At 53.7% G+C, this 21,481-nt stretch overlaps 7 protein-coding genes across 7 annotated transcripts; 4 read left to right on the top strand and 3 right to left on the bottom strand.

The window, feature by feature from the left end:
* Nucleotides 1-4,162: 4,162 nt before the first annotated feature.
* On the bottom strand, nt 4,163-6,079 carry BDP55DRAFT_138450 (SIS domain-containing protein). The gene is made up of 2 exons (XM_060565545.1): nt 6,002-6,079; nt 4,163-5,838 (listed from the first exon to the last, which is right to left on the bottom strand). The coding sequence occupies exon 2, from the start codon at nt 5,756-5,758 to the stop codon at nt 4,499-4,501; it is 1,260 nt and encodes a 419-aa protein (XP_060436382.1). The 5' UTR covers nt 5,759-5,838; nt 6,002-6,079; the 3' UTR covers nt 4,163-4,498.
* A 3,004-nt stretch (nt 6,080-9,083) lies between these two features.
* BDP55DRAFT_643678 (uncharacterized protein) lies at nt 9,084-10,364 on the top strand. The gene is made up of 3 exons (XM_060573521.1): nt 9,084-9,305; nt 9,505-9,872; nt 9,931-10,364. Exons 1-3 carry the CDS (start codon nt 9,257-9,259, stop codon nt 10,108-10,110), a joined length of 597 nt encoding a protein of 198 aa, XP_060436381.1. The 5' UTR covers nt 9,084-9,256; the 3' UTR covers nt 10,111-10,364.
* Nucleotides 10,365-10,682: 318 nt separating this feature from the next.
* Nucleotides 10,683-11,657, top strand: BDP55DRAFT_539938 (phytanoyl-CoA dioxygenase; the record flags this gene model as incomplete). The annotated part of the gene is made up of 2 exons (XM_060568077.1): nt 10,683-11,372; nt 11,427-11,657. 2 exons carry the CDS (start codon nt 10,683-10,685, stop codon nt 11,655-11,657), a joined length of 921 nt encoding a protein of 306 aa, XP_060436380.1.
* Nucleotides 11,658-11,826: 169 nt separating this feature from the next.
* Nucleotides 11,827-13,089, bottom strand: BDP55DRAFT_723131 (uncharacterized protein; the record flags this gene model as incomplete). The annotated part of the gene is made up of 1 exon (XM_060578706.1): nt 11,827-13,089. One exon carries the CDS (start codon nt 13,087-13,089, stop codon nt 11,827-11,829), a length of 1,263 nt encoding a protein of 420 aa, XP_060436379.1.
* An 800-nt stretch (nt 13,090-13,889) lies between these two features.
* BDP55DRAFT_723130 (proteasome A-type and B-type) lies at nt 13,890-14,966 on the top strand (the record flags this gene model as incomplete). The annotated part of the gene is made up of 5 exons (XM_060578705.1): nt 13,890-13,896; nt 13,972-14,034; nt 14,156-14,250; nt 14,309-14,521; nt 14,580-14,966. 5 exons carry the CDS (start codon nt 13,890-13,892, stop codon nt 14,964-14,966), a joined length of 765 nt encoding a protein of 254 aa, XP_060436378.1.
* Nucleotides 14,967-16,712: 1,746 nt separating this feature from the next.
* Nucleotides 16,713-17,919, top strand: BDP55DRAFT_138022 (uncharacterized protein). Its single transcript, XM_060565544.1, has 4 exons — nt 16,713-17,029; nt 17,119-17,356; nt 17,415-17,580; nt 17,652-17,919. Exons 1-4 carry the CDS (start codon nt 17,020-17,022, stop codon nt 17,781-17,783), a joined length of 546 nt encoding a protein of 181 aa, XP_060436377.1. The 5' UTR covers nt 16,713-17,019; the 3' UTR covers nt 17,784-17,919.
* BDP55DRAFT_743623 (uncharacterized protein) lies at nt 17,920-18,945 on the bottom strand (the record flags this gene model as incomplete). Its single annotated transcript, XM_060580495.1, has 3 exons — nt 17,920-18,386; nt 18,449-18,589; nt 18,645-18,945. The coding sequence occupies 3 exons, from the start codon at nt 18,943-18,945 to the stop codon at nt 18,316-18,318; spliced, it is 513 nt and encodes a 170-aa protein (XP_060436376.1). The 3' UTR covers nt 17,920-18,315.
* Between the last annotated feature and the right edge of the window lie 2,536 nt (nt 18,946-21,481).

Genomic DNA, 21,481 nt, shown 5'->3' with positions numbered 1-21,481 from the left:
ATGAATGATGTCGCTCCAGGATTGTTTTTGGCGGCGGGCGACATGGACATGCAAAAAGACCATGTCAATTGGAGGGCAGGTGGGGGGGGATTGTCGAACCAAGGTACCTCGCCTTACAATATTATGGTGAAGATACCTGGGTGAAACCTTTTCGTCCTGGGCTTAGCTTGGGACCTTGGGTACCTAGACCTCTTACAGCCCTGGACCTGTCGAGTTTCCAGGTATGAGCTGCTAACCTTCCCGTTTTCTGAACTGCTGGGATGTTAACCGTCCAACCTCAGCTCTCCAAAGTTTTACTATGTACGCCCTGCGTTTGGCCGGTTCGGCTAGGCTTAACCTGATGTAAGGTATCCGTCAATAGGTTCTCAAGTTCCGTATCCGTACCTTCAGGTTGCGAATAGCAAGCGATTACCAGGCTGGATTGACTGCGCCAAGGCACTCCCATCGGCCAGAAAAACCAGAGGTGGACCGCACTGTGCGTGCAGGGGCCGTCCCAGGGCCGCGCGTGTGGTGGCTGGGCGAATGAGGGGCGACGTGCTCCCCACCTGTGCTCCACCGCCAACCTGGATTGGGGAATATGTTGTGGCTGGTCAGGCTGGGGGGGGAAAGATGCCACCAAAATGCTGCAACCGCTTGCAACTGTTTCTCACCATGACAGGTTTTTTCCCCCACCATCTCAGGTACGAAAGTACTCCAGGAGTCCAGAGCTCAGAATCCAGGCACCATGAACCAAACAAACGCCAGAAACGGGCTTGCCGGCACCCGGTCTGAGACGACGGATCAAGGAAACCGTCATTGTTTTTTTTTTTCGGGGTTCAACATGTCAAGTGGGGATGGCAGCGGACCGAGTGACATTTGACTGATGCCTGGGAGTCTACAGAGTACGGAGCACCCAGGTACGGATGCCTACCAGACGAATGCAGATGAATGCAGAACCAACAAATCATGCCACTCATGGTTCGGCACTCCATCTTAGGCCGTATCACTCGACGAGAAATCCGGGAGGCTGGTTATGTCTACAGACGTCCAGGCCATGACTTTTCCCCATCGCTCTCATCTCGAAGATTGGCAGGGCTTTCAATACCAGGAACCCCCAGGACATGAAGAGGTTGTGCTCGACTGCTACAGGGTTCATGTGCCGTAGCACAGGGGTACGCGAGCTGAATAGCAAGGGTTCAAGATTCCGAAAAGGCGCCCCTCCCAAACCTTTTTTTTCTCATCTTGCCGTCATTTCACGGTTCTTACCGCCGGCCATCTCGCCTCGCTTGACGACGAGCCATGTCAAAGATGCTACCCGAGCCCCCATCAAGTGCTTCCCGTGTCTGCTCCGCTGGCTCTCGACAGGGGGACTCGGGAGGGGCTTAAAGTGAGAGAAAGAGGAGAGGCCAATATGGCATTCTCGAACTGTGCCACTCGGATTACTCTATTTCTCACGGAATATCGAGGATTGGGTCCAAACCCGTGACTCGCTCCATCGCCCGTGGGCACAGTATGGGGGAAAAAAAAATACGCACAGAAAAGACCACAGACTGATGCAGACGACGTGGTCAAAAAAGTTGAAACATGAGATTGAGACCGTTGCATATCTCTGCGCTGTCACTGCACCGGTTGCGGGATATCAGATGGTTCTCCAAGTGAACAGGTGGTTGGTGTCTGAACTAAGGCAGCTTGACCTCCAAGTCTGACGTCTCTGAGCTATCATTGCCACCGCTAATCTCCTCACCAGTCTGTCCTCGGCATTTTCGAATTTCATTTGAAGTCCAACAGCATCCTTCACACGCGCGGAGTTGAACGTAACTCAACCCGTGTCTTCGGTTCCAAAAGCACTCTAGAGTCTACGGATACGCGAGAAGTTCTGCTGCGGACCTCTCTCAGACAGGCCCTCTCCAGCTTTAGCCATGGCCCGCAGCTGCAAGCAGGGTACATGCACATCATCCCGGACTGAGCCTCACTGGCTGACGCGCTCAATGGGCCCCAACTCGCCAAAACGCCGCCCCAATGAGAGATTCACAACGGGATTAAAGGCGAAACAAGCAGGGCCCGTCAACGTGAAGCATTCCCCAGAAGAGCCCGAAACCGCCAATCAGAGATATCCGACTTTCGCGTTCACGACATCATCTCTGGCTTCTTGCGGAGTACGGCTCTAAAGCTCCCTCCGCCAAGAGCTGGACGATGACGACTCCCGTCCTCGCCCCCTCCCCGCGAAGACCAAAATAGAAGCACGAGAACATCAAAAGAACCACAGCGGATCGATCGGCCCGTCGCTCATCTTTTAAGCTTTAAACAAATAAAGAAGAATTCGCGATCCCATCAAATTGGACAGATCACCCTTCACAGTGGGGTCCGTTCGCTAGATTAGAATGATCGATGCAGCTTCTTCTTCAAGAAATCCCCTTCGGCATATCACTCCTCCGCATCGATTTGAATGCGTTCGGGAGACGCTGCAACGTATTTACTCGTACTTACATAATCCTCCGTGTAGGATCGCGGGATTGCGTACATCATTACGACTCTCCGCAAAAGTTGATCCAGACGTTCTAGACGCTCGTCCATCCACGCAATGGTATGTACAATGCAATGACGATGAGTCCCCTTCGCCCCTCCCCGTCCCCGGCCGCTGAAAATCATCAAGATCCATCCTCGGACAGCGAGGCATATTCCAGTCAGAGCAGTAAGTTAAGATGCATAATACGTAAGCCTGTCTCAGCCCCAAAAACCACAGACTTGTACTCCGTACTCCGTACATATCGAACGTCTCTCTCAATCTTCCAGAGCCGCCACACAAAAACCAGCCATGTTTCGTTCCTAGCTTTTCCAGACGTTTGGTTCCTTCGCGCTGTCCTCGGGCCAACGGTCAATGGGTCAAGCTTGCCTAGCGCAGTGAAACGAAAAAGGGAACAAAGGGCACTGCTTGACATTGCACAGTGTCCGTGTTTTAGTAGGCCTTTTCTTTTGCTTCTCTTGGAACAATGGAAGCCGCTAATGTAGGTGGTTCGTCTGGTCTTCCTTTTTTTTTCCTTCTTCCTTTTTGGGGGGTGTTCAAAGTTTCTGGTGCAGCTGCCAAGTCGTCTCACTTTTCCATAGCAACCGACCTGAACTAGTGACGTTTTCTCCTGCTGCCCGCATCGTTGCTGTGGAAGAAGTATTTGATGCGTCGACGGTTTTGAAGCCATCATCACCACAAGTTACACCATGCGATTCAGATGCCTTTATCGAGTGCATTTCCCCTTCCTGATTGTATTCTGATTCTCCCTACAACCTCTATCCACCAGCCTTAGCATATGACTCGACTTTCCGTTGCGACGGCAATTTCGTCCGCGGAGGAGCAAGGTTCTAAATTACCACAGCTAGCGGCCGAGTCCACGGAGAATCCACCTCTGCCCGATCACACGGCTCATCGCACCCGAAGCCCAGAACACGGCGCAAGGGTTCTCCGTGGCGCTGATATGCTTACCGTATTCCTTGGCCCGGGTCCGATGCGGAGCAGGAAGCGAGACGAAAGAAGAAGGAATGCCTCGCACCGTGGAATTCGGCTGATGGCGAAGTCTAGAGGGGCACATTTCTCCCCATCTTTCACGTCATGCACGTTCCGATCCACGATTCGTGCATCTCGTCCAAGATTTCCCCCTTCCCGAGTCTCTAGTGATGACAGTCCGCACGTATCCATTTACCCATGTCCATTTTCGTTGCTGCCCAGAAAAAGATCAATGTACTCACGCACTGTCAAGATGGAAGTCTGGGGCAAGCTTTCATTCACTCCAAAGCCCAAAAGTGGATTCATCGATCTGACTGGGCATCACCGAGGGGAGGTTGGGACCACTTTGTAAACAAAGTTTTCCAACACATCAGAGGCTATTTGGAGTATGGACTAATACCACACTACCTAACCGAACAGCACTCTTGTAACCCTAGTGGACGTTCCCCGACTTTGTCTCTGTACGGAGTATGGTGTACAACCCTACTACGGTGTACACCCCGAAGAGACATCTTGGGCTGGTCCGTCGAGTTAGGCGGCTTCGATGACGCGCTGAGCTTGGCGGAGGGATGTTGCTTGTAGCCTTAACTCAGCTCAACTTCACGGAGTACCTGATAACGATATTTCCGGGCAAGCTTGGGGATAGTTGGGCATCAATCCAATTGCACAGAAGGCATTGAGGGGTCTTGGGCAGTATCATGAACACGTTACAACACATTTCACCATGACAGGTTTGGAACACAAAAGATTGGGCATATTCGCCATGCCACTCAGCGGACTCAATTTTGGCCCTGATCCAGTTTCCCCGTGTCTAAAGACAGTGTCGTAAAGCCAACTTCAAGAGGCTAGACAATTATTCTCCCAGATGATTCCCGATCAAATGAACGCTCCGCCCGCATACCTCCAGCAAGGGCAAATGTGAACGAGGACAAGTTCCGCATCCGATCCGTACATGCCGTTCCAATGGGCATGCGAGATGCCTTACAGTAAATTTCAAACATAGTAAATTCCAAATGACGCCTCTCAATCCTTCCACTCCAAAAGCTTGCCAGCTTCCAAAACGCCAACCATATCGCCCTGATCCAAAACGGCCAAGAGGGAATCCGAGGTGCAGACGTACTCGCCGTCATCCGCGGCACCTTGCATACTTCTCACAAAGTCCACGGCACGACGTATCGTCGTCCCGGAGGAGATGGACAGCATCTCCGCCCTCGGCACCATCAGCTGGGGGATGTCTCTGAGACAACGTGCAAAGTCCATCGTTGCCAACTTTCTGATGCGACTCGGCGATGCGACATCATTCCCAACCCGGACCCAGCCCGACGGCGAGTCGTACGCGGCCCGGAAGAGGTCCGCGCCGACGCTGGTGTCCGCACAGAGATGTTCCGAGTCATCAATGTCGACCCAGGGAATGGCCAAGTCCAGGATTGTCTGAGGTTTCCGGAACGCGGCGCCGATCGCACCCCCCGGATGGTTCTTGGAAAACACCTGCGCGACGCTCGGGTGCAGCTCCTGCGCGGCGGCAATGGCAAGCGCGTCGCCGACGGCCAAGGCAACCGTTGTGGACGTTGTCGGAGCCGAGACACCAAACGACGATGTCTCACTTTCGTGGACTGGTGCTGGAAGAAGAATCGTATCCGGTCGGAGTTTGATAAGCTCGCACGTGTCAGGTCTCGTATGTCCGGTGAGGATGACTAATGATGACGGCTTCTCCAAGTGTGGTAATAGGCTGAAAAGTTCGGAAGTCTTTCCGGAGAATGTGATGAAGAGAAGAATATCGTGCTTCTGGATAATGCCCAAATCGCCATGGAGAGCATCAATTGGGTTCAGGAACACGGATGTGAGTGAAAGGCTGTTGAAAGTAGCAACGAGCTTGTTCGCAATGTGACCGGACTTTCCAACACCGGTGATGATGAGCTTCCCCTTCTCACCCTTGTGCCGTGTGATTGCCGCAACTGTTCTGTTGAAGCCGTCCCGGGCGACGGGGTCTGTCTCGTATAAGTTTGCGACTGACCGAAGTGCTGCGGCTTCTGTCTTGAGAACGTGTGTCGCGGCGTGAAGTCTGTCCTGGATTTTGGCAGAGATGTCATCGTTTTCGGGGAGGTCGTCGGGCGATCCAAGGCTGAGTTCTTCCAATTCCTCCAAAAAGTCATCTTCTGGGGGTGAGACTGGTGGTGAAGGAGGCGAGGGAGGCGGCATTGAGTCGCAGTGGTTTGCGCCGAGGACAAACACTGCGCTGGTTTGCACCGGCCGGTGCTCCATGTGGTGGCGTTGATCTCCCATTCTGATATGTCTTATTCGTGAGTGGTGAACTTCACTGTGAAATGCGCTTCGTGTATGGGCGCAAAATATCTCTATCGTCGCTCAAGGAACAAATCGTCAACTTCGTTATCGTTATCGATCAATGAGGACCAGGTTCCGCCGTGGTCGAGAGTTGTGCGATAAGCTCTTGCTTCGCGTTCCTAGGTCCAGAGAAAAGATGGACACTTCTGTGTATGAGGAGTACCGGAGCTGGGCTTGAATCACCTAAAATTGAGTCGCGGGGAGCAGCAAGATTCAAGAGCAAGGTTGTGACAGGACTCCATGACGTTCAAGATTCGCAGCTCGGGGGATAATGGGATTTTGTCCGAAGCGCGCGGTCGAGTAAAAGAGGAAGAAAACAAAATGGACTACGTAAGTTATTGTAGAGAGACAGAGGACCCTGCGCTGAAGCGAGGTGACCTTCCCAAACTCACCTTAATTGCTGTCCCCTCCATTCGGGGCTACCCTTGACTTAGCTTCAGGCGTGGTGGGTAGCTCGCCCCGATCCGGTTCCTTGACTGGCCGATAAACCCAACTTTGGTGCGGCATGTCGCGCGTTGGAGGGATGGCTCTGCATGCCCTGCCTCTGGCGTGATCGAACGAAGCGCGGTGAATGGTTCCCGAGAAAGCATGGGTTGGTAATCAGATCCGGGAAGAATACCTAGGCTGGCTAGCCAGGGACGACACAAGCCTTCTTCCATAGGATGAGGATTGTGGACGTAGATGGCGCTCCCACCGCTTCCGGGCAATTGAGTCAGAGCAGACAGACCGAACAAAGATACGGGCGATAAAGAGGCTTTGCCCCAAGCGCGATAGGAGGTCGGCATCACAAGCAATCCGAGCCTGGTCCTTTTGGTGGGGTTCCGCGAGTCTATGATCCCTCGATGTTTCTCAAGCATGGATTTTGTATATCGATGCGGCCTAGCCTCGCGATGATGCGTACTTTTGACACATGTCAGAATCGACTATTCCCTGAGTATCAAGCTCCGAGTAAATTTTTTGTTGTGAATTCCCGCTTGACCGCTTCAGCTGGCTATTGCAGCTGCCTGGCATTGCCGCAAAACATTCTAGAATACGCCGTTCTGCTATTGTTGAGATCGCGGATCGGATTTCAGCGGAGATTTCGGTCGAACTTTTCCTAGAGTAAACAGATCGCCCAGGGCACTGACAGTCAACACCCTGGCCCCAAGCAATTGACAAGACCGCAAAAGGCCCGGTCCCCGCTTGATGAATGGAGCAGTGATCCGCTCTCGATGCAGAGTATTTTTTGACGGTTGCCGTGACTGTACAGTTGCGAGTTCCTCAGTTCTCAGTCAATTTGAGCCACAAAAGTCTCTCAAGAGGCGTACATCATCAGTTCAACGTTGCTGCCGGTGATCAGCGTACTCTCAGTTAAGACTTGGCGAATTGTCAAGCAAGCAACATTTGGCCAATCAAGGTGCCCATAAGCAACACGGTTCTCCCAATCCGAGTGTGCGGCAATTGAGGGTAGGTACAACAATAAACAACGATCGTTGGTGCACATGGCTTCAGGGCCAACCATAAAGCAGCATCAGGTCTGCGCATCGTCAGGGAGAATTAATGTTCTGGATGGACCATGGCGTCTTGGGTAAATGAGGGTTGCAGGTGCTGTGCTTTTTCGCGAGAATGTTTGATGAAAAGCATTTTGAGTCAACTCAAGAGCCCAAAGGTTTGGTGGAGCGTAGAAAACGAGAGCAATTCAAAGCTGTCGCTCATTGTAGTCGCTTTCGCAATCGTTCATTCCTTGCGATTATGCAGCTTGGCGCGGCTGTCATCGTGGCCCTGAGCCTCACTGCCCATGCTTCCCCGCGGCACGGGTACGGAGTACCTTTGGACTATCACTGTACCCCGGGCCAACGAACCGGCGATATTGTGTGGCCCGGAGACATACGGCCTCACCGAGGTGAGATCAGCGGCCGACACGGCTTGCCAGCACGTGGAGGCTGGGACAACGGCCGGCAACTCGCGCTGTCCGCATACGTACCGAAAACAGGAAAGGCTTGACTTCCATGGCGTCGACGACCCTTTTGTCGAATTTCCGATGGAGACAAGCGGTGTTGACAAAGTCGAAAGGGGGTGGGCAATCTGATTTGAGTTCTCGGGAGTCTGGCATTTCAACGACGATCGGCGATCTGGCGTGGACTCAATTTCTGGTGCTTGCACAGGTTAGGCGTCTTGTGCCAAGGCAGCTTAGCGGCAGGACTACCACACTCCAATACCTCACGGTCGTTATCGGAGCAGGGCGAAATTGCGAATTATTCCGTGAGGCTGGGATTGAGCTGATGGAAAGAAGGTAAATAGGTAAGTCCGGGGCCGACATAGTTGTTGTCGACGTAAATGTCCTTCGACAAGCCAAGTCTTCCATTCGGAGCCGCAAGCAACGATCCTTTTGTGGTGCGAGCAACCGACGTTGAAGATGTGTCGCTAGATATCGAGCGGGTGCAGATGACGGTCTTGGTGTTTATTACCCCCCGTGCCTCCGAACCCCCACGATCCAGGCGTCTGACAGAGCTGGGGTTTCACAGGCGGTTAGCACGGCAGGCCTGGTTGGTTTAGGCAGTCGCATAAGAAGGCTACATTGCCTCAATCTCGTCGTCTTGAACATCTGTTCTGAACTTTTGAATCCAACGACATTCGGATAGTGACTCACGGGCCCATCTGTCTTCCTGACAGCGTGTTCCTCCCGGAGTTGCTGGTGGGAAAGAGGGGAGGCTGCGACGAAGCTGGACTGTAGCAAAGAGCGATAGCTTGAGCTTTCATCAGATGGCGATCCGTGCAGGGTCGCAGCGGTGAAGACCAAGGTGTCGCTAAGGTGAGGCAAAGCAAGATGAGATGGTGCTTTGTCCATCACTAACAATATCGGGTCGACACTAAGCCAGCGATGCCACCCAAGCAATGGAATCTTTGCTGGTCAGAAACACGGCGGTTGCAGTAGTGGGGAGTGGGCGGTCTACTATGTAGCAGCAAGCAGCAAGCAGTGGCAGTGAAGCACTGCAAGAGGATGGGATGGGAGAGACGGGGGGCGGGATGGTGTGGCAGGTGTCCCCGTGACATGCATGTTCGTTGTAACTCTTAGCTGCAGCTGCAACTGCCTGTAGCTGTTTTCCTGCTGTCGAGGAAAGGTACTTCTAACTCGTATCATCTTGTACGACAAGATATGTATCTTTTCTACCTACGTAACTGGTGTTGCAAGCTTGCCCACGGCTTCCCGAATCAGTCAAGTAGCGTCATAACGACGACCGGTCTGGCCACCACCAATCGCTGATAGACAACCCCCCCAGCTGCCAGCTTTCCCATCTCAGATCCAGTTGTTCCTTCCAAGGCAATTTGGCCATCTGCAATTCTTGCCTCACCCATCTTCTTTTCTTCCCCAGGCAGAAAGGAGGGAAATAGAAGACAACAACGCCCTTGCTACACTTCCGCAGTGACCTGTTTCTATACAGCTGTCAATTCGCAAAGATGACCAGAGTCTCCGTCTACAGCGCCGCCCTCGTGGCCTTTGTCGCTGGTAAGTCTTTGCCTTGCGCCCGCCCCCCGAGAACCCAAAAGCAGAGGGATCCACCCAGCATCGTCATCGCTGTTTTTGTGAGCGCGTCTCAGCTGGGAGGCCTGCGACGGCACGCAGCTATGGTAGACGGAGGGGAACAACACCAACAAATCCCGCGAGACAATGAAGGAGATTGGACTATGCTGACATGCAAATTTAGCGACGGCGATGATTATTGCGTCTATTACGCTCCCCCACTGGGTCACCTACACCGTGACGACCGCCGAAGGCAAGGAATACTCAAAACACATCGGTCTCCATCGATCATGTTCCAGTGGGTTCAACGAGCCATGCCAGGTGTTTCCGACCGAGGAGCTGTGTAGCGCAAATGGCGAACGTTATTTCTGTTCAATGTGGCGCTCTGTTGGCTTCCTGGCTTCCTTCTCGACCATCCTGCACCTCGCGTCCATCGTCACGTTCCTTGTCATCATGGGCGGTGGCAAATACAAGCGCGAAACCGGCTGGACAGTTCTCGGCGGGCTTCTGGTATTTGTCGCGGCTATCGAGTTCACGCTGATGGGCATTGTGGTAAGTGATCTGCTTAATGCGCTTGACACCCAATAAGGCTAAGTACCATTCTTCACAGGCATACCTTTACGACAACGACGAGCAGTTCCAGGTTCCTGGCTGGGGGCTGGACTCCTCTTGGATCCTGTGTACCGTGAGCGCTTCAATCTCGATTCTGTGTGCCGCTGGATTGGCCATCTCCGCCTTTGTGCTCCCGCCAGAGGAGGGCTACGAGTTCCTTAACGATCCCATGCCGTAATCGACATGTTCATCGACCAAACTTTGAGTTTAGAACCAGCTTCCGAATCGTGGCGCATACAGAAAACCGGCGTCTTGATTTGGCTTCATGGGGGTGCATATTCTTTTCTTCCCGTTAGCTTACATGATGAAGGAGTTTTCACATTTGCAATTTTGAAGCGGCTTAAGATGACGAGATGAGTGGGATGCATCTGGTATATGCGCCAAATAATCTAGGTTTACAACACAGAATACACGACTTTTACCCTTTATGAATGTTTGGTCATGCCGAGAGCATAGAACCGAATGTTGAAAAGTGACGCAGTGAGGCGACGTAGATAAGCGTGGACTTAGGAGTTCGGGACCCGCCGCATCCCCGCATTCACATATCCATCTCTCCCGCCGTCCAATATCAAACGGTGCGCCACTGCGAAACTCAAATAAGCCCTTGCGATTTCGTCAAACCTCACAGTAAACGACAGATTTCTTTCAAGAACTCTCACCCGGGCCCATCAAAAAAGCTAAATCGTCCTGAATCTTATCAAGACAATCTTTACCCTTCTTCCTTATCAACCCAAATTACGACTCATCACCATGACGGTCCCCGCTCAAGACGAGGGTCTCACCCCGGAGCAACTCGAATCTTTCCACCGCGACGGCTACCTCGTCATCCCCGGCGCCCTATCCCCGGAGACCGTCTCCGGCCTTCTCGCCGAGACCCACTCCCTACTGGACAACTTCTCCCTCGCCGACCACCCTATGACGCGCTTCTCCACCGGCGAGAAGGCAGACCACGTCGGCGACGACTACTTCCTCTCCTCGGGCGACAAGGTTCGCTTCTTCTTCGAGGAGGACGCTTTCGACGACGAGGGCAACCTCGTGAAACCCAAAGCCCGTGCCATCAACAAGATTGGCCATTACCTGCACGTCCTCTCCCCGCCCTTTGCCGCCATCTCGGATCCCGCGTCTTCTACCACTGGCAGTGCTGGCAGTGGCCCCGTCCGGGGTAAGCCGGCCGCCGTGGCCCGCAGCCTCGGGTTCCGGGACCCGCGGTGCCTGCAGAGCATGATCATTTGCAAGCAACCCGAGATCGGCGGCGCCGTGCCCCCGCACCAGGATTCGACCTTCTTGTACACGGACCCGCCGTCCGCCGTGGGCTTCTGGTACGCCCTCGAGGACGCGACGTTCGAGAACGGGTGTCTTTCGTTCTTGCCTGGCTCGCATCGCTGGGCACCCGTGTCGAGCAGGCTCGTGCGCAAGGCCGGGGACGCGGGGACAGAGATGGTGGATAACGAGGGCCCGCGGTTCCCGCCTGGTGATGTGTACGGCGCCGAGAAGGCGAGCGAGCAGGAGAAGGCTGGGGAGGGGAAGTATGTGCCTGGGGAGGTCAAGGCTGGGGATCTGGTGTTGATTCACGGCAACTTGCTGCACAAGAGCGAGAAGAATTTGAGTCAGAAGGGGCGCATCATTTACACGTTTCACGTCATTGAGGGGGAGGGGAACAAGTATGACGAGAGGAACTGGTTGCAGCCGCCCAAGGCTGGGTTCACCAGGTTGTATTCTTCTTAGGTGGAGGTAGGAACTCGTGGGTATCCCTTTGATGTAGACTCAAGTCTGCTCCTAATGAAACAAATAGATCAAACAATCCTCTATATCCTGACATCGGGACGTTGTACTGAGTAGTGAGGGGGGGGTAAAAGTAGAGACATGAGGATAGACGCCAGACAGAGCTATGCTACTATTTCTTCGACCCTGTCCGCTTCTTAGGGGCTTCCTCCTCTTCCTCGCTATCGTCCTCGCTGCTGTCGTCTTCCTCTTCCGACGATGATGATGACTCGCTGGAAGACTCGGCTTCCCGCTGAGCGGCTTGGCGCTGTACCTCACTCGCGTTGTCCGATTCATCATCGGAGTCGCTATCACTGTCCGAATCCGAAGAGTTTGAATCAGATGATTCCTCAGAGCTCGAATCGTCAACGTTGGTACGTCTCTTGCGACGACGAGGGGCCTTTTCCTTCGTTGTGCCGTCGTTGAGCTTGACCCGCTTGTCAGCAGACTCCTCCTCCTGAGCCACAGCCGCCTGGGCAGGAGGGGCCGTCTCCTCGGTATCAATGGTCATGGCATCGCTATCCTCGCTGTCAGACAGCTCCTCCAATATCGTCTCGGCACGCATGCGCTTAATGACCCTCTGGGTGATGGCGACGTCCGTGGACTTGGACACGAAGCCGGCCTCGTCGAAGCGCTTCCTCTTGGAGCCGGAGCCATTGCCGAGCTGCATGAGGCCAGCCAGTACCTTTTCGTACTCTGACTGCTTCCCGTCCATGTCCGGCGTGCCTACGGGGAAGGCAGCCTTGCCCTGCTCGGCGTCCTCCTTCTTCACTTCAGCCGCCGTCTCTAGCAGCCGCGACCGCGTGAAGCCCTTGAGGTCTTGGATGTACTCGTAAAAGGTGCCAATGTCGCTCGACGGGATCGCGTCGGAGTGGAAGACCCGCTTCATCAGGATCGTTTGGTGGTTCTTGTTGAACTTCCACGTCTGGCGTGAGGACTTCCAGTTCTTGAGGTACTCAAGGGAGGGCTTGATGTCGGCGGTCGGCTGCTGGGTCGCTGGCTTGGAGTTCTTCTTCTTGTTCCTCTTGGGATCGGCCGCGGTGGTGAAGGTGTTCTTCTTGACGTCGTCGGCAAAGGTCACGGACTTTTGCTTCCTCAAGGTCGGAGTTGCATTGCTGTCGCCGTCGGTGCGGGTCCGTTTGAAGGGGGAATTGGAGTTGTACGCAGGGGGAGGAGTAGGCTGATCGAGACGTTTCCTTTTGGCGGCGGCGGCGGCGGCCGGCGAGGCGTAGGCGGCGTTGACGACGGGGCCGCTGGCGTCCCGGTCGTGGTGTTGTTGCCCGTTGGGCTTCGATCCCTCGGCAGGAGCAGGGCCGCCAATCTCTGCGCCGGATGCGGGCTGCTTGAGCTTGAGGCCCAATCGTTTCCAGGCCGGGACGTTTGGTGCGGAGGACATGACGGGCAGCGGGCACACCCTCTTTTTTTTTCTCTTCCTTTCGGCTTTGTCTATCGGATTTTCCTCTGAAGGGAGGGGAGGGGTTGCTGCTGCTGTTGCTACTCCTGCTGCTTCTTCGGGCCGCTGCTGGATCGGAATTTGCGTTTCTGCGCGTTTGGCCTGACGAGACAAGCAAGAAATGCAGAACTGGGCCGCTTTGATGTTTTCCACGTGCGATTGGCTTATTCGATTGGAATGCTGTGGCCTCGTATACCGCAGTCCTATTGGGCGCAATGGGTGGTGCTTGACACTTGAAAAGAGAGTATCGGGAATGGTCCCAGTACTTTTTTTTTTCTGGCTCTGAATACCGCCCTCCCAAATTTTTGGCAGCAGAGATGCGTTGTCGTTCCCACTGGGCAGGGGTGCCCCGCTGCTCCCCAGTCAATTGATGTACGTATCGGAAAGTGCCGCTTCAGTGTTAGACTCAGCACGTGTGACCTGAGGTGAGCAGCCAGAGCTGCCTTATGTAAGCTTTGCGTCGTGGGATAGTTGTTGCCTTAGAGAATGACCCCCAATGCAAGGCATCCACTCAGCCTTCCAGCCCAGGCCCTGGAGCTTCCCGGTGCCGTTGCCTCGCCTGCTCCAGGCAAGCTCCTGCAAACGCGTCGACGTCCAAGAGCTCCGCTAGAGCTCAACCCCATCTTCATTGACGACACCCACCTCCACCTTCTACCCATCAACGACTCTTCCAAGCTATTGACGACCGACCACGACTTTCTTCGACGTAATTTGATCAACGTAAACACAGCAATACCGCCAAGATGTCGGGTACGTCCGTCCTACAACAGCTAACCTCAACCCATGCGAATGCCCACCATAGCTAACATGTCTTCCCTCAATCAGGTGGCTCAGCTTACGACCGACACATCACGATCTTCTCCGAGCAGGGAAGATTGTACCAAGTCGGTATGTACAGTCTTCTTTCCAGCGAACCGATTGCCCCTCCCTGTGGTGATGCCGTCATGCGGGGCTCGAAACAACCTGGCCTGGAAGTAGTGGACAGGGCTGACGATACGACATCGAATAGAATATGCCTTCAAGGCAATCACAGCCGCCAACATCATGTCGATAGGCGTCAGAGGCAAGGACTGCGCCGTTGTCCTGTCTCAGAAGAAAGTCCCTGTAGGTCGAGAATCAGCTGAGTTACCAGTAGAGGGAGAGCGACTGACCCAGTTACAAGGATAAACTCATCGACCCCGCCTCCGTCTCCCATCTCTTCCAGCTCTCCCCATCTGTTGGATGCGTGATCACGGGCTCCATCGCCGATGCCCGCGCCTTCTCCCAGCGTGCCCAGGGCGAGGCAGCAGAGTTTCGCTACAAGTACGGCTACGAAATGCCCGCCGATGCGTTGGCGAAGAGGCTGGCCAACATCAGCCAGGTCTACACACAAAGAGTAAGCAGCATACAAACTTCGAGGTGGCTGTGTGAACAGAGACTGACGGGTGGTCTAGGCCTACATGCGCCCTTACGGCGTTGCAACGACGCTCATCTCATTGGACTCTGAGTTCGGACCTCAGCTGTTCAAGTGCGATCCCGCCGGATACTACATTGGCTACAAGGGTACTGCGGCCGGTCCCAAGCAGCAGGAGGCTCTCAACCACCTGGAGAAGAAGCTGCGCAACAAGGAGGCCGCCCCTGGTGACTGGACGGAAGTTGTTGAGCTCGCTATCACGACGCTCAGCACTGTCCTGAGCATGGACTTCAAGAAGGGTGAGATCGAGATCGGCATTGTTGGGGGACCTCGTGCGGACGGCAAGGAAGGTACGGATTCCGGCTTCCGGATCCTGACTGAAGATGAGATCGACGAGCGGTTACAGGCGATTGCGGAGAAGGACTGAGGTGGAGAAAACACATTCCGGCCGGTGGAGGCTGGGGATAGTTGGTGCAGCGGATGCTCAGTCCAAAGTGACACTGATTCGTTGACAGGCCAGATCACGCATGAGCTTCGCGGGATATTGCAGATGAGAATCAAGCTTAAAGTCCCACGAACCGAGATCCCCGCACACGATTGTACTACTAGCCAGCCTACCAATCACTATAGATCAAGACATTTGGAAGATGCTGTCATGATCAATCCCATGATTATCGATGCGAGCCCTATGATTTGTGGCTTGGCTGAGTGTTGATCGAGTAGGCATGTGGGAAAGTCATGGCTTGCCCGAGGCCAGCGGATATCGTGATTCACGGAGTTTGCGCCGGACATTACTTGGACGAGACATGAGACAGCAGAAAATATGGGCGCTCATCTAGCCCAGTCAGACTGGAGGAGCAATATCGAAGAACGGGCGTCGAATACTCCCATGAGGCTGTCAAAGTGTCGTGAAACGGTCTCATAGGGCGGCCAGTGGTATTAAGTGAGTCGAGCTTCTAAAAAAGCAAAAATTTGCATATGGGAAATGATGTTGATAGTAGCAGGTTGGACCATTAGGAGCGTCTGATTGCTCAGCGACCCGAAGTCAGAAATGCTGTGCAAATGCAAGGCCGTATTTCCTTTATTGGGGGCTGCAGAGTTCACGAGGCCGAGACAAGGGTGACGGTTCTCGAGGAAGATGGCGTCCCGAGTCAGAGCTGGAGATATCAGCCCCCAAAGGCTCCCGACCAGTCCTTTTCACAGCAATCGAGTGCCGTAAGGAAAACACCTCCCGAGTCTCCCAGTCAGCCTTCTGCTAAGTCGCAAAGGGTAACGGGGACGGGGGCCTAATGCGGGTGACGGTTTTACGATACTGGTTCAGCTGGAATAAAACGTGCCAAACGTGCCAGTCGTCGGCGAACGTCACAGTTTCGACAGTTGATTGGTTGTTATCCCCGTTAAGCCACGAAGTTGTGGAGCAGCACTACATGCAAAGCTCCAGCCCGTTTCCTATTCCGGCCGCCAAGTCTGGTGTGGATGCAGCTGAGGATCCACAAGCCTTACCTTATTCCGCATCCCTGCTACCGACCTGTCCGTTCTACCGGAGAAAAGACTCACTTTGCGATGGGCTGGATGTAGGCTCTTTGGGGTGTTTTGGTGGTTTTTTTTCTTCGTCATCCTAACTTGTCTTCCCCCCCGGCCTGCGGACGAAGACCATGTGTTCCATCCCACCGTCCCAGATCTTCCCACCCTCTCCCCGGCAGGTCTCACATCCCATGCAGCCTTGTCCGGGCCATGGTGAATGGCTGCAGCCATGATTTCCCATGCTGACCTGCCCGCATTACACGCCAGACTATCGTCAACTATGATAGCCGTCCAGGGCCGGAACGTGGTCTTACAGGCTTTCAAGATGCAAGTTGGCATCATTCCAAGGCCTCCTGGACAGGTGAAAAATATTTCTCTGTCGCATCATCTTGCCGGGAACCGGGGGTATGCCACCAGCTTGGCTAGGGTCTCCGTCTAGCTTTGAGCTTGCAAAGCCATCCCAACTGCCAGGACCCCGGCGTGTATTTTCCGATTCGTCAGCTAGCCCTATCAGCAAACTGGGGGACCGTGGGTGTCAATCCAGACAAACCAAGGGTTCATTGGACACAACCCTCTCAATGAGCTCATGCATCCCTATGGGGCTCCCTCCGCTCGAAGGACACGGGCATGGGTTCATTCGTGGTTCATTCATGGTTCCTGACGGGAGCCAGGCTTGACCTTGATTCGGACTATGCTCCGTAAACTTTCGCGGTTGAATTCTCGTGTCCTTGGGAGGCCGTCCAGAACATACAAAAGGAAAAGAGCGTGGCGTTCGAAGTTTGATGTCGATCATCATGCTCCATCCAGTGTTTCATGGTCTTCGAAAGTAATAGCCTCTCGTTCGCTGATCTGGCACTAATCTTTCTATCTAATCTTTCACTTTACTCGGTCCGTTTCCTTAACGTCGGATTTCCTTGGAGTACTGAGAGCACTAATATACCCTACGTGCTATCACAATGGACGGATGTGAGTTATCATACGGCAGAGACCTCAATCAGATGTACTCCAGATGGCAGTGGCTCTCTTGTTGCGCTTGGAACTAATACATTTGTCAGTGAACGACTACCGAACGACGAGAGTAGCCGAAGTCCTTTCCGATTTCCGCACGTTGCAGTACTACATCGCGGCAGCACCCACAGATCCCAATAACATGGAGGACTATTATACAGAAGGCTGGGCGGCGTTGCGCCAATGCTCCCTTGACGGGCAGCACATTCTCAACTGCGCCGCCGACACCAGCGTCCCCCAAGCAAGCGGCGGGACCCTTGAGCAGGAGAAAGCGGAGCTGAGGCAGTGAGGACATCTCTCTCTGACTTCAACTTGGGCTCGCGAGCTGACTTTGGCATTGCAGATGTTTGCTTGACGCATTTTCGAGGAGACACGAGTGTCAAAAGATCTACCTGCGACAAGCTGCTGCGCAGCGATGGGTCACAAACAGGGATGGAATTCTACAGGGCGCGCGACCGAACTCGAGGAACCAGTCGCATCTGAGAGCGTGTGATCAACAGCTACGAGCTGTAAGTCTATGATACATCGAGAGCGCTGGGAATACGGTGGGGGGCACGTTGGACTGATACGATGACTCTAGGAGCTCGCTACCATCACCGACGAGGCGATCTACAACGAACTGCTGGCATCCGATGCCACAATGGGCCGCTGGACGGCCGAGGACCCGAGCCAGCGAGGCGTGCAGCGTTGGCTCCGCGCACGTCGACCATAAGAGTTTCCGTCACGATATCCATGAGACGAACCAAGATAACTGGGATGTTCGATGATTCAAGACAAAAAAAGTAATGTTTCTTCTGACGACATCGGGGATGGGAATTTTTTGGCATAAACGGCGCATGGAGGATACCACTTACGAAGCGAGCGTTTCGATAATGTCTTTTTCTTTTTCTTGTTCTTTTTCTCTGGTGGCCTGCATTATTACTAGGTTTCACGAGCGAGCTGGACGCGCTTAAACGGGAAGAAGGTCCAGGTAGACCAAATGACTATAGAGAGGAAGTTTCCGAGGGGCGGAGAGATGAGTAGTAGATCTTGAACGGTAGAAGTTTAGATGACTGAAGCTGCCTGGAGCAGGCACGTTGTTCGCTTTTACTGTATATATATTTATTTACACACCTTCTACATGGGCTCAAATGCCAAATATGATATCGTGCATTATGCACCTTGAACGAGACATCAGGATTCACAGGTCTCATGCATGCTCCGTATCTCTTCTCGAAAGCGCCCCCAAACCATTGAGGCTCAATTCAGTACTTCGTCTTGCTATGCACGCATAACGCTATTCCTGAAAGAGATAGCACCATGCCGACCAAGGTTTCTGCAGCAGGTTAGCATCATAGCCAATGGATGGGGTTTCTCGGTCTTTGAAAGCACACTTACCTCGACTAATGACCTTCTTCTCAACCCACCAGTCTCCAATGACAGTGAAGAGGAACGCCAGGGTATTGACGATGGGGACCGTCAAACTCAATTCTAGCACATTTGCCGTCATTGACACAGACCTCTTTTCTTCCGCATTCTCTCCACTCCAAAGGAGAGGGTATGGATGGAAAGGGAAATTGAAGAGGAGACTCACCAGCTTGTCCAATAAGTAGGAAGAACCAAACGCTCCCGGTCAAGTTAATCAGCAGCGGCACGGCATACCGCGGGTTCCGCAACAGGTCGACGACGCCGAAGAAGGCGCCGTACACCCGACTCCGGACCCAGCTGTTCTTGACGGCGTCGGTGTCGAGAACCGGGTGCGGGGGCGGGTTGTGGTCCTTTGCGGCGCGGCGGATGAATGGGGTGGTGAAGCCCCACGCCAGGCCGACTAGGAGGAAGCCGGCGACATAGTTGATGGCTGCCGGTTGGGATTCGGGGGCGTCCGGTGATGTCATTTTGGAGGGGTTGGCCGGCGGTGATTTAGGGGTTTGATGCGCGGGTGTGTGTGTGTGAGTGATGTTTTGTTTCTCAGCCTCGTTTCGATATTTGGAGTGAGGTGTGGTTACATCAGCTGAGGCTCCATTAAACGCTGATTGTAAGAATTGACGGGAAAAAGATGATTTGGGGGTGTTTGCGACGGGATGCCGACGGTCCGGCGAGGACGGGGAATTGAGACGGGATGGAGTGTAGTCGGATTGGGGATGGGCAGGGGGCCCGAGCGAAGCCTCAGCTCAGCCACGCGGCAGGGTGGGTACTTTGCCACTGACAGCCGCACTTGGGGTGCTGATTGGTCGGTGAGTCCGGTCTGACATGGACACCGCGGCGGCACTAGCCGAGCGGCTGACTTCACCGACTTCAACATCTCTTTTGGCGCGGCGGTAGTCTTCTTTGCCGATAACGTCACCTGAAAGATGAAGCATCACCGAAAACAGACATCATCGCGAATATGGTGAAGAGGCCTCTGACGATACGGCACAGCACCATCGGGTTTCCTGCAATGGCTTGAGATCCCCTTCAATTACCCATGGATCCAATCATGCACCTGGAAGGTTTAGGGGATTTGGCGACACCAAGTCCAGCTCAAACGGGTCGGTCTACCCTGCAAGTGTGATTGTGCAGATGGGAATTCTGATGCCAGACCAACCTGTCTCACTTGTCAACAGACGCGAGGCATTAGTCGAGCATTGACTGACTACCCGAAGCCAGCGGGTTGTGGGCAACATCACCCGACGGTCGACATATCTGCTAGGCATAGGAGGCACGTGTATCCATTCACGTCTCAATCGCCGTTAGAACCACGCTGCTTCTCTATGATTATGCAAGGCAACGAATCCCGTCCTGCGACTGATGGACCGATGACACTAAAACTATCGATACGTGATGTCAAGGGTCATGACTCCTGAAGTATGCACAAGCAGTTGAAAATCTCGTGTTTCCAAGCGGCGCACAGCGAGGATTCGAATGATTGGTATCTAGTGAATACCGACGACGGCCTTCTTTTCATATGGCTGGCTGGACACACTGATACTTTGAACTTATTGGACCCGGCTCATTCATGAGCGGGTGACGAGTCGCCCAACGTAAGTGACAAGTGTCTAACAAGCAATGAGATGATTGAAGACGGTAACGATAAAGCAGTCGACGGGGCCCACGATTCTACATATCTATCAACCATCCTCTCTGACATTTCCCTACAGTTTCCTTCCCCTGGCGATCATTACGCAAAAGTCGTTCCATATCCCCTCATTCCCTCCGGACAAGAAGCTCCTGTCGCGGGGAGTCTGTGCTCTCCGCAGTATGCATATTTTTGCGTCTTGGCCCGGCTTAGCTCGCCCAGTCATTGACATCACCAAACAAAGCCGATGATTCATCACCTTCTGGCCCTTATTCACAGCCGCATTATCAGGCTACCAGCGGCACCACCACCGTGATGCGCCTAGCGTGCAGGCGAAGCTTTGTTACCTTGTGATGGGATTGTTCAAAACGCACCAATTTTGTAAAAACACAGACTTCACGCAAGATGAGGTCAAGATCAGCTTCCCCCACAGTACACAGGCCACACACAGCCGAATAGGTAGCCCCCGCCCGCGCACCTGGACCCTTGCGCGGTCTAGAAGCGGTCTTTGATGTTGTTTGCTTTGGGCTAACACCTGGAGGCTGGGAAGCTTGGCAAGGTTTGGGGCATGGCCCGGTACCTTGCATTCCTTTCCCGGATTGCCATGTCAGATTCCAATGTTTTTGGCGGGGATCTGACAATTGGATGAGCTCTTTGGCGGGGTTAGTTACCCAGTACATCAGTATCTCGTCCCATCGTGTCATTGTCACCGGGTCGGGCGATTCACGTCAAGGTTCGTCAATATGGAGCTCATCGTGCCTTCGTATTAGGCAACGCAGCAATTGGGCATCGGCATCCTCATGACAAGGTCCAGTAGATACCAATTGACTGAAGTGCCGGTGAGGTTGAATACCTCGATGCAATAGTGCACCGAGCATTAAGCATTTCTTTCTTCTTCGGCCTGAATAATGACGATGGTCTTTGGTCATGACGGCAAGGTTAGGCGTCCGAGAGAACGCAGCCTAGATCAGATCGATCTACGAGCCTCCCCAAAGCAGTATAGCTGTTTGAGCCTCGAGGAAGCAAACAACGATTCCACATTCGATCCATGTTTGCTTTGAGGTTTTTCTCAAAGCACCGAGCTCCTGCAACCACGAGCCGCATCTCCAATGCCCACTCTTCCCCAACCTATTGGCAGAGAAACCTCCCCGGAGTGTTTGCTACGCTGCTCCCCTCCCCTATACCGTTTCCCCGCTATCATCATCGGTCGATCTGACTTCATCCCACCTTATCGACCGGAAGTGTACCTACCTATCTAGATGGAGGGGCGGCGGTGGTGGGCGGACGGGCATGAACCGAATTCCCCTAGTGCCGTCCGTCCTTTTGCCCCCCTCGACCCCGCGTCTCCCGTTAATTGAGAAGTGTAACGTCGTAGG

Source organism: Colletotrichum godetiae (assembly GCF_030913485.1).
Source record: "Colletotrichum godetiae strain CBS 193.32 chromosome Unknown BDP55scaffold_2, whole genome shotgun sequence".
Classification (NCBI taxonomy): domain Eukaryota; kingdom Fungi; phylum Ascomycota; class Sordariomycetes; order Glomerellales; family Glomerellaceae; genus Colletotrichum; species Colletotrichum godetiae.
Note: the sequence above shows the minus strand (reverse complement) of the source record. Positions and strands in the feature narration are given on the sequence as shown.

Excerpts from the sequence above, each read along its gene's own strand:
- BDP55DRAFT_138022 (XM_060565544.1), top strand. Across the intron at positions 17,357-17,414 it reads GAGAAAGCGGAGCTGAGGCA|ATGTTTGCTTGACGCATTTT; the intron begins GTGAGGACATCT and ends TTGGCATTGCAG. Across the intron at positions 17,581-17,651 it reads GTGATCAACAGCTACGAGCT|GAGCTCGCTACCATCACCGA; the intron begins GTAAGTCTATGA and ends CGATGACTCTAG.
- BDP55DRAFT_138450 (XM_060565545.1), bottom strand. The coding sequence starts at position 5,758 with ATGGGAGATCAACGCCACCACATGGAGCACCGGCCGGTGCAAACCAGC.
- BDP55DRAFT_643678 (XM_060573521.1), top strand. The coding sequence starts at position 9,257 with ATGACCAGAGTCTCCGTCTACAGCGCCGCCCTCGTGGCCTTTGTCGCT. Across the intron at positions 9,306-9,504 it reads CCTCGTGGCCTTTGTCGCTG|CGACGGCGATGATTATTGCG; the intron begins GTAAGTCTTTGC and ends ATGCAAATTTAG. Across the intron at positions 9,873-9,930 it reads TCACGCTGATGGGCATTGTG|GCATACCTTTACGACAACGA; the intron begins GTAAGTGATCTG and ends CATTCTTCACAG.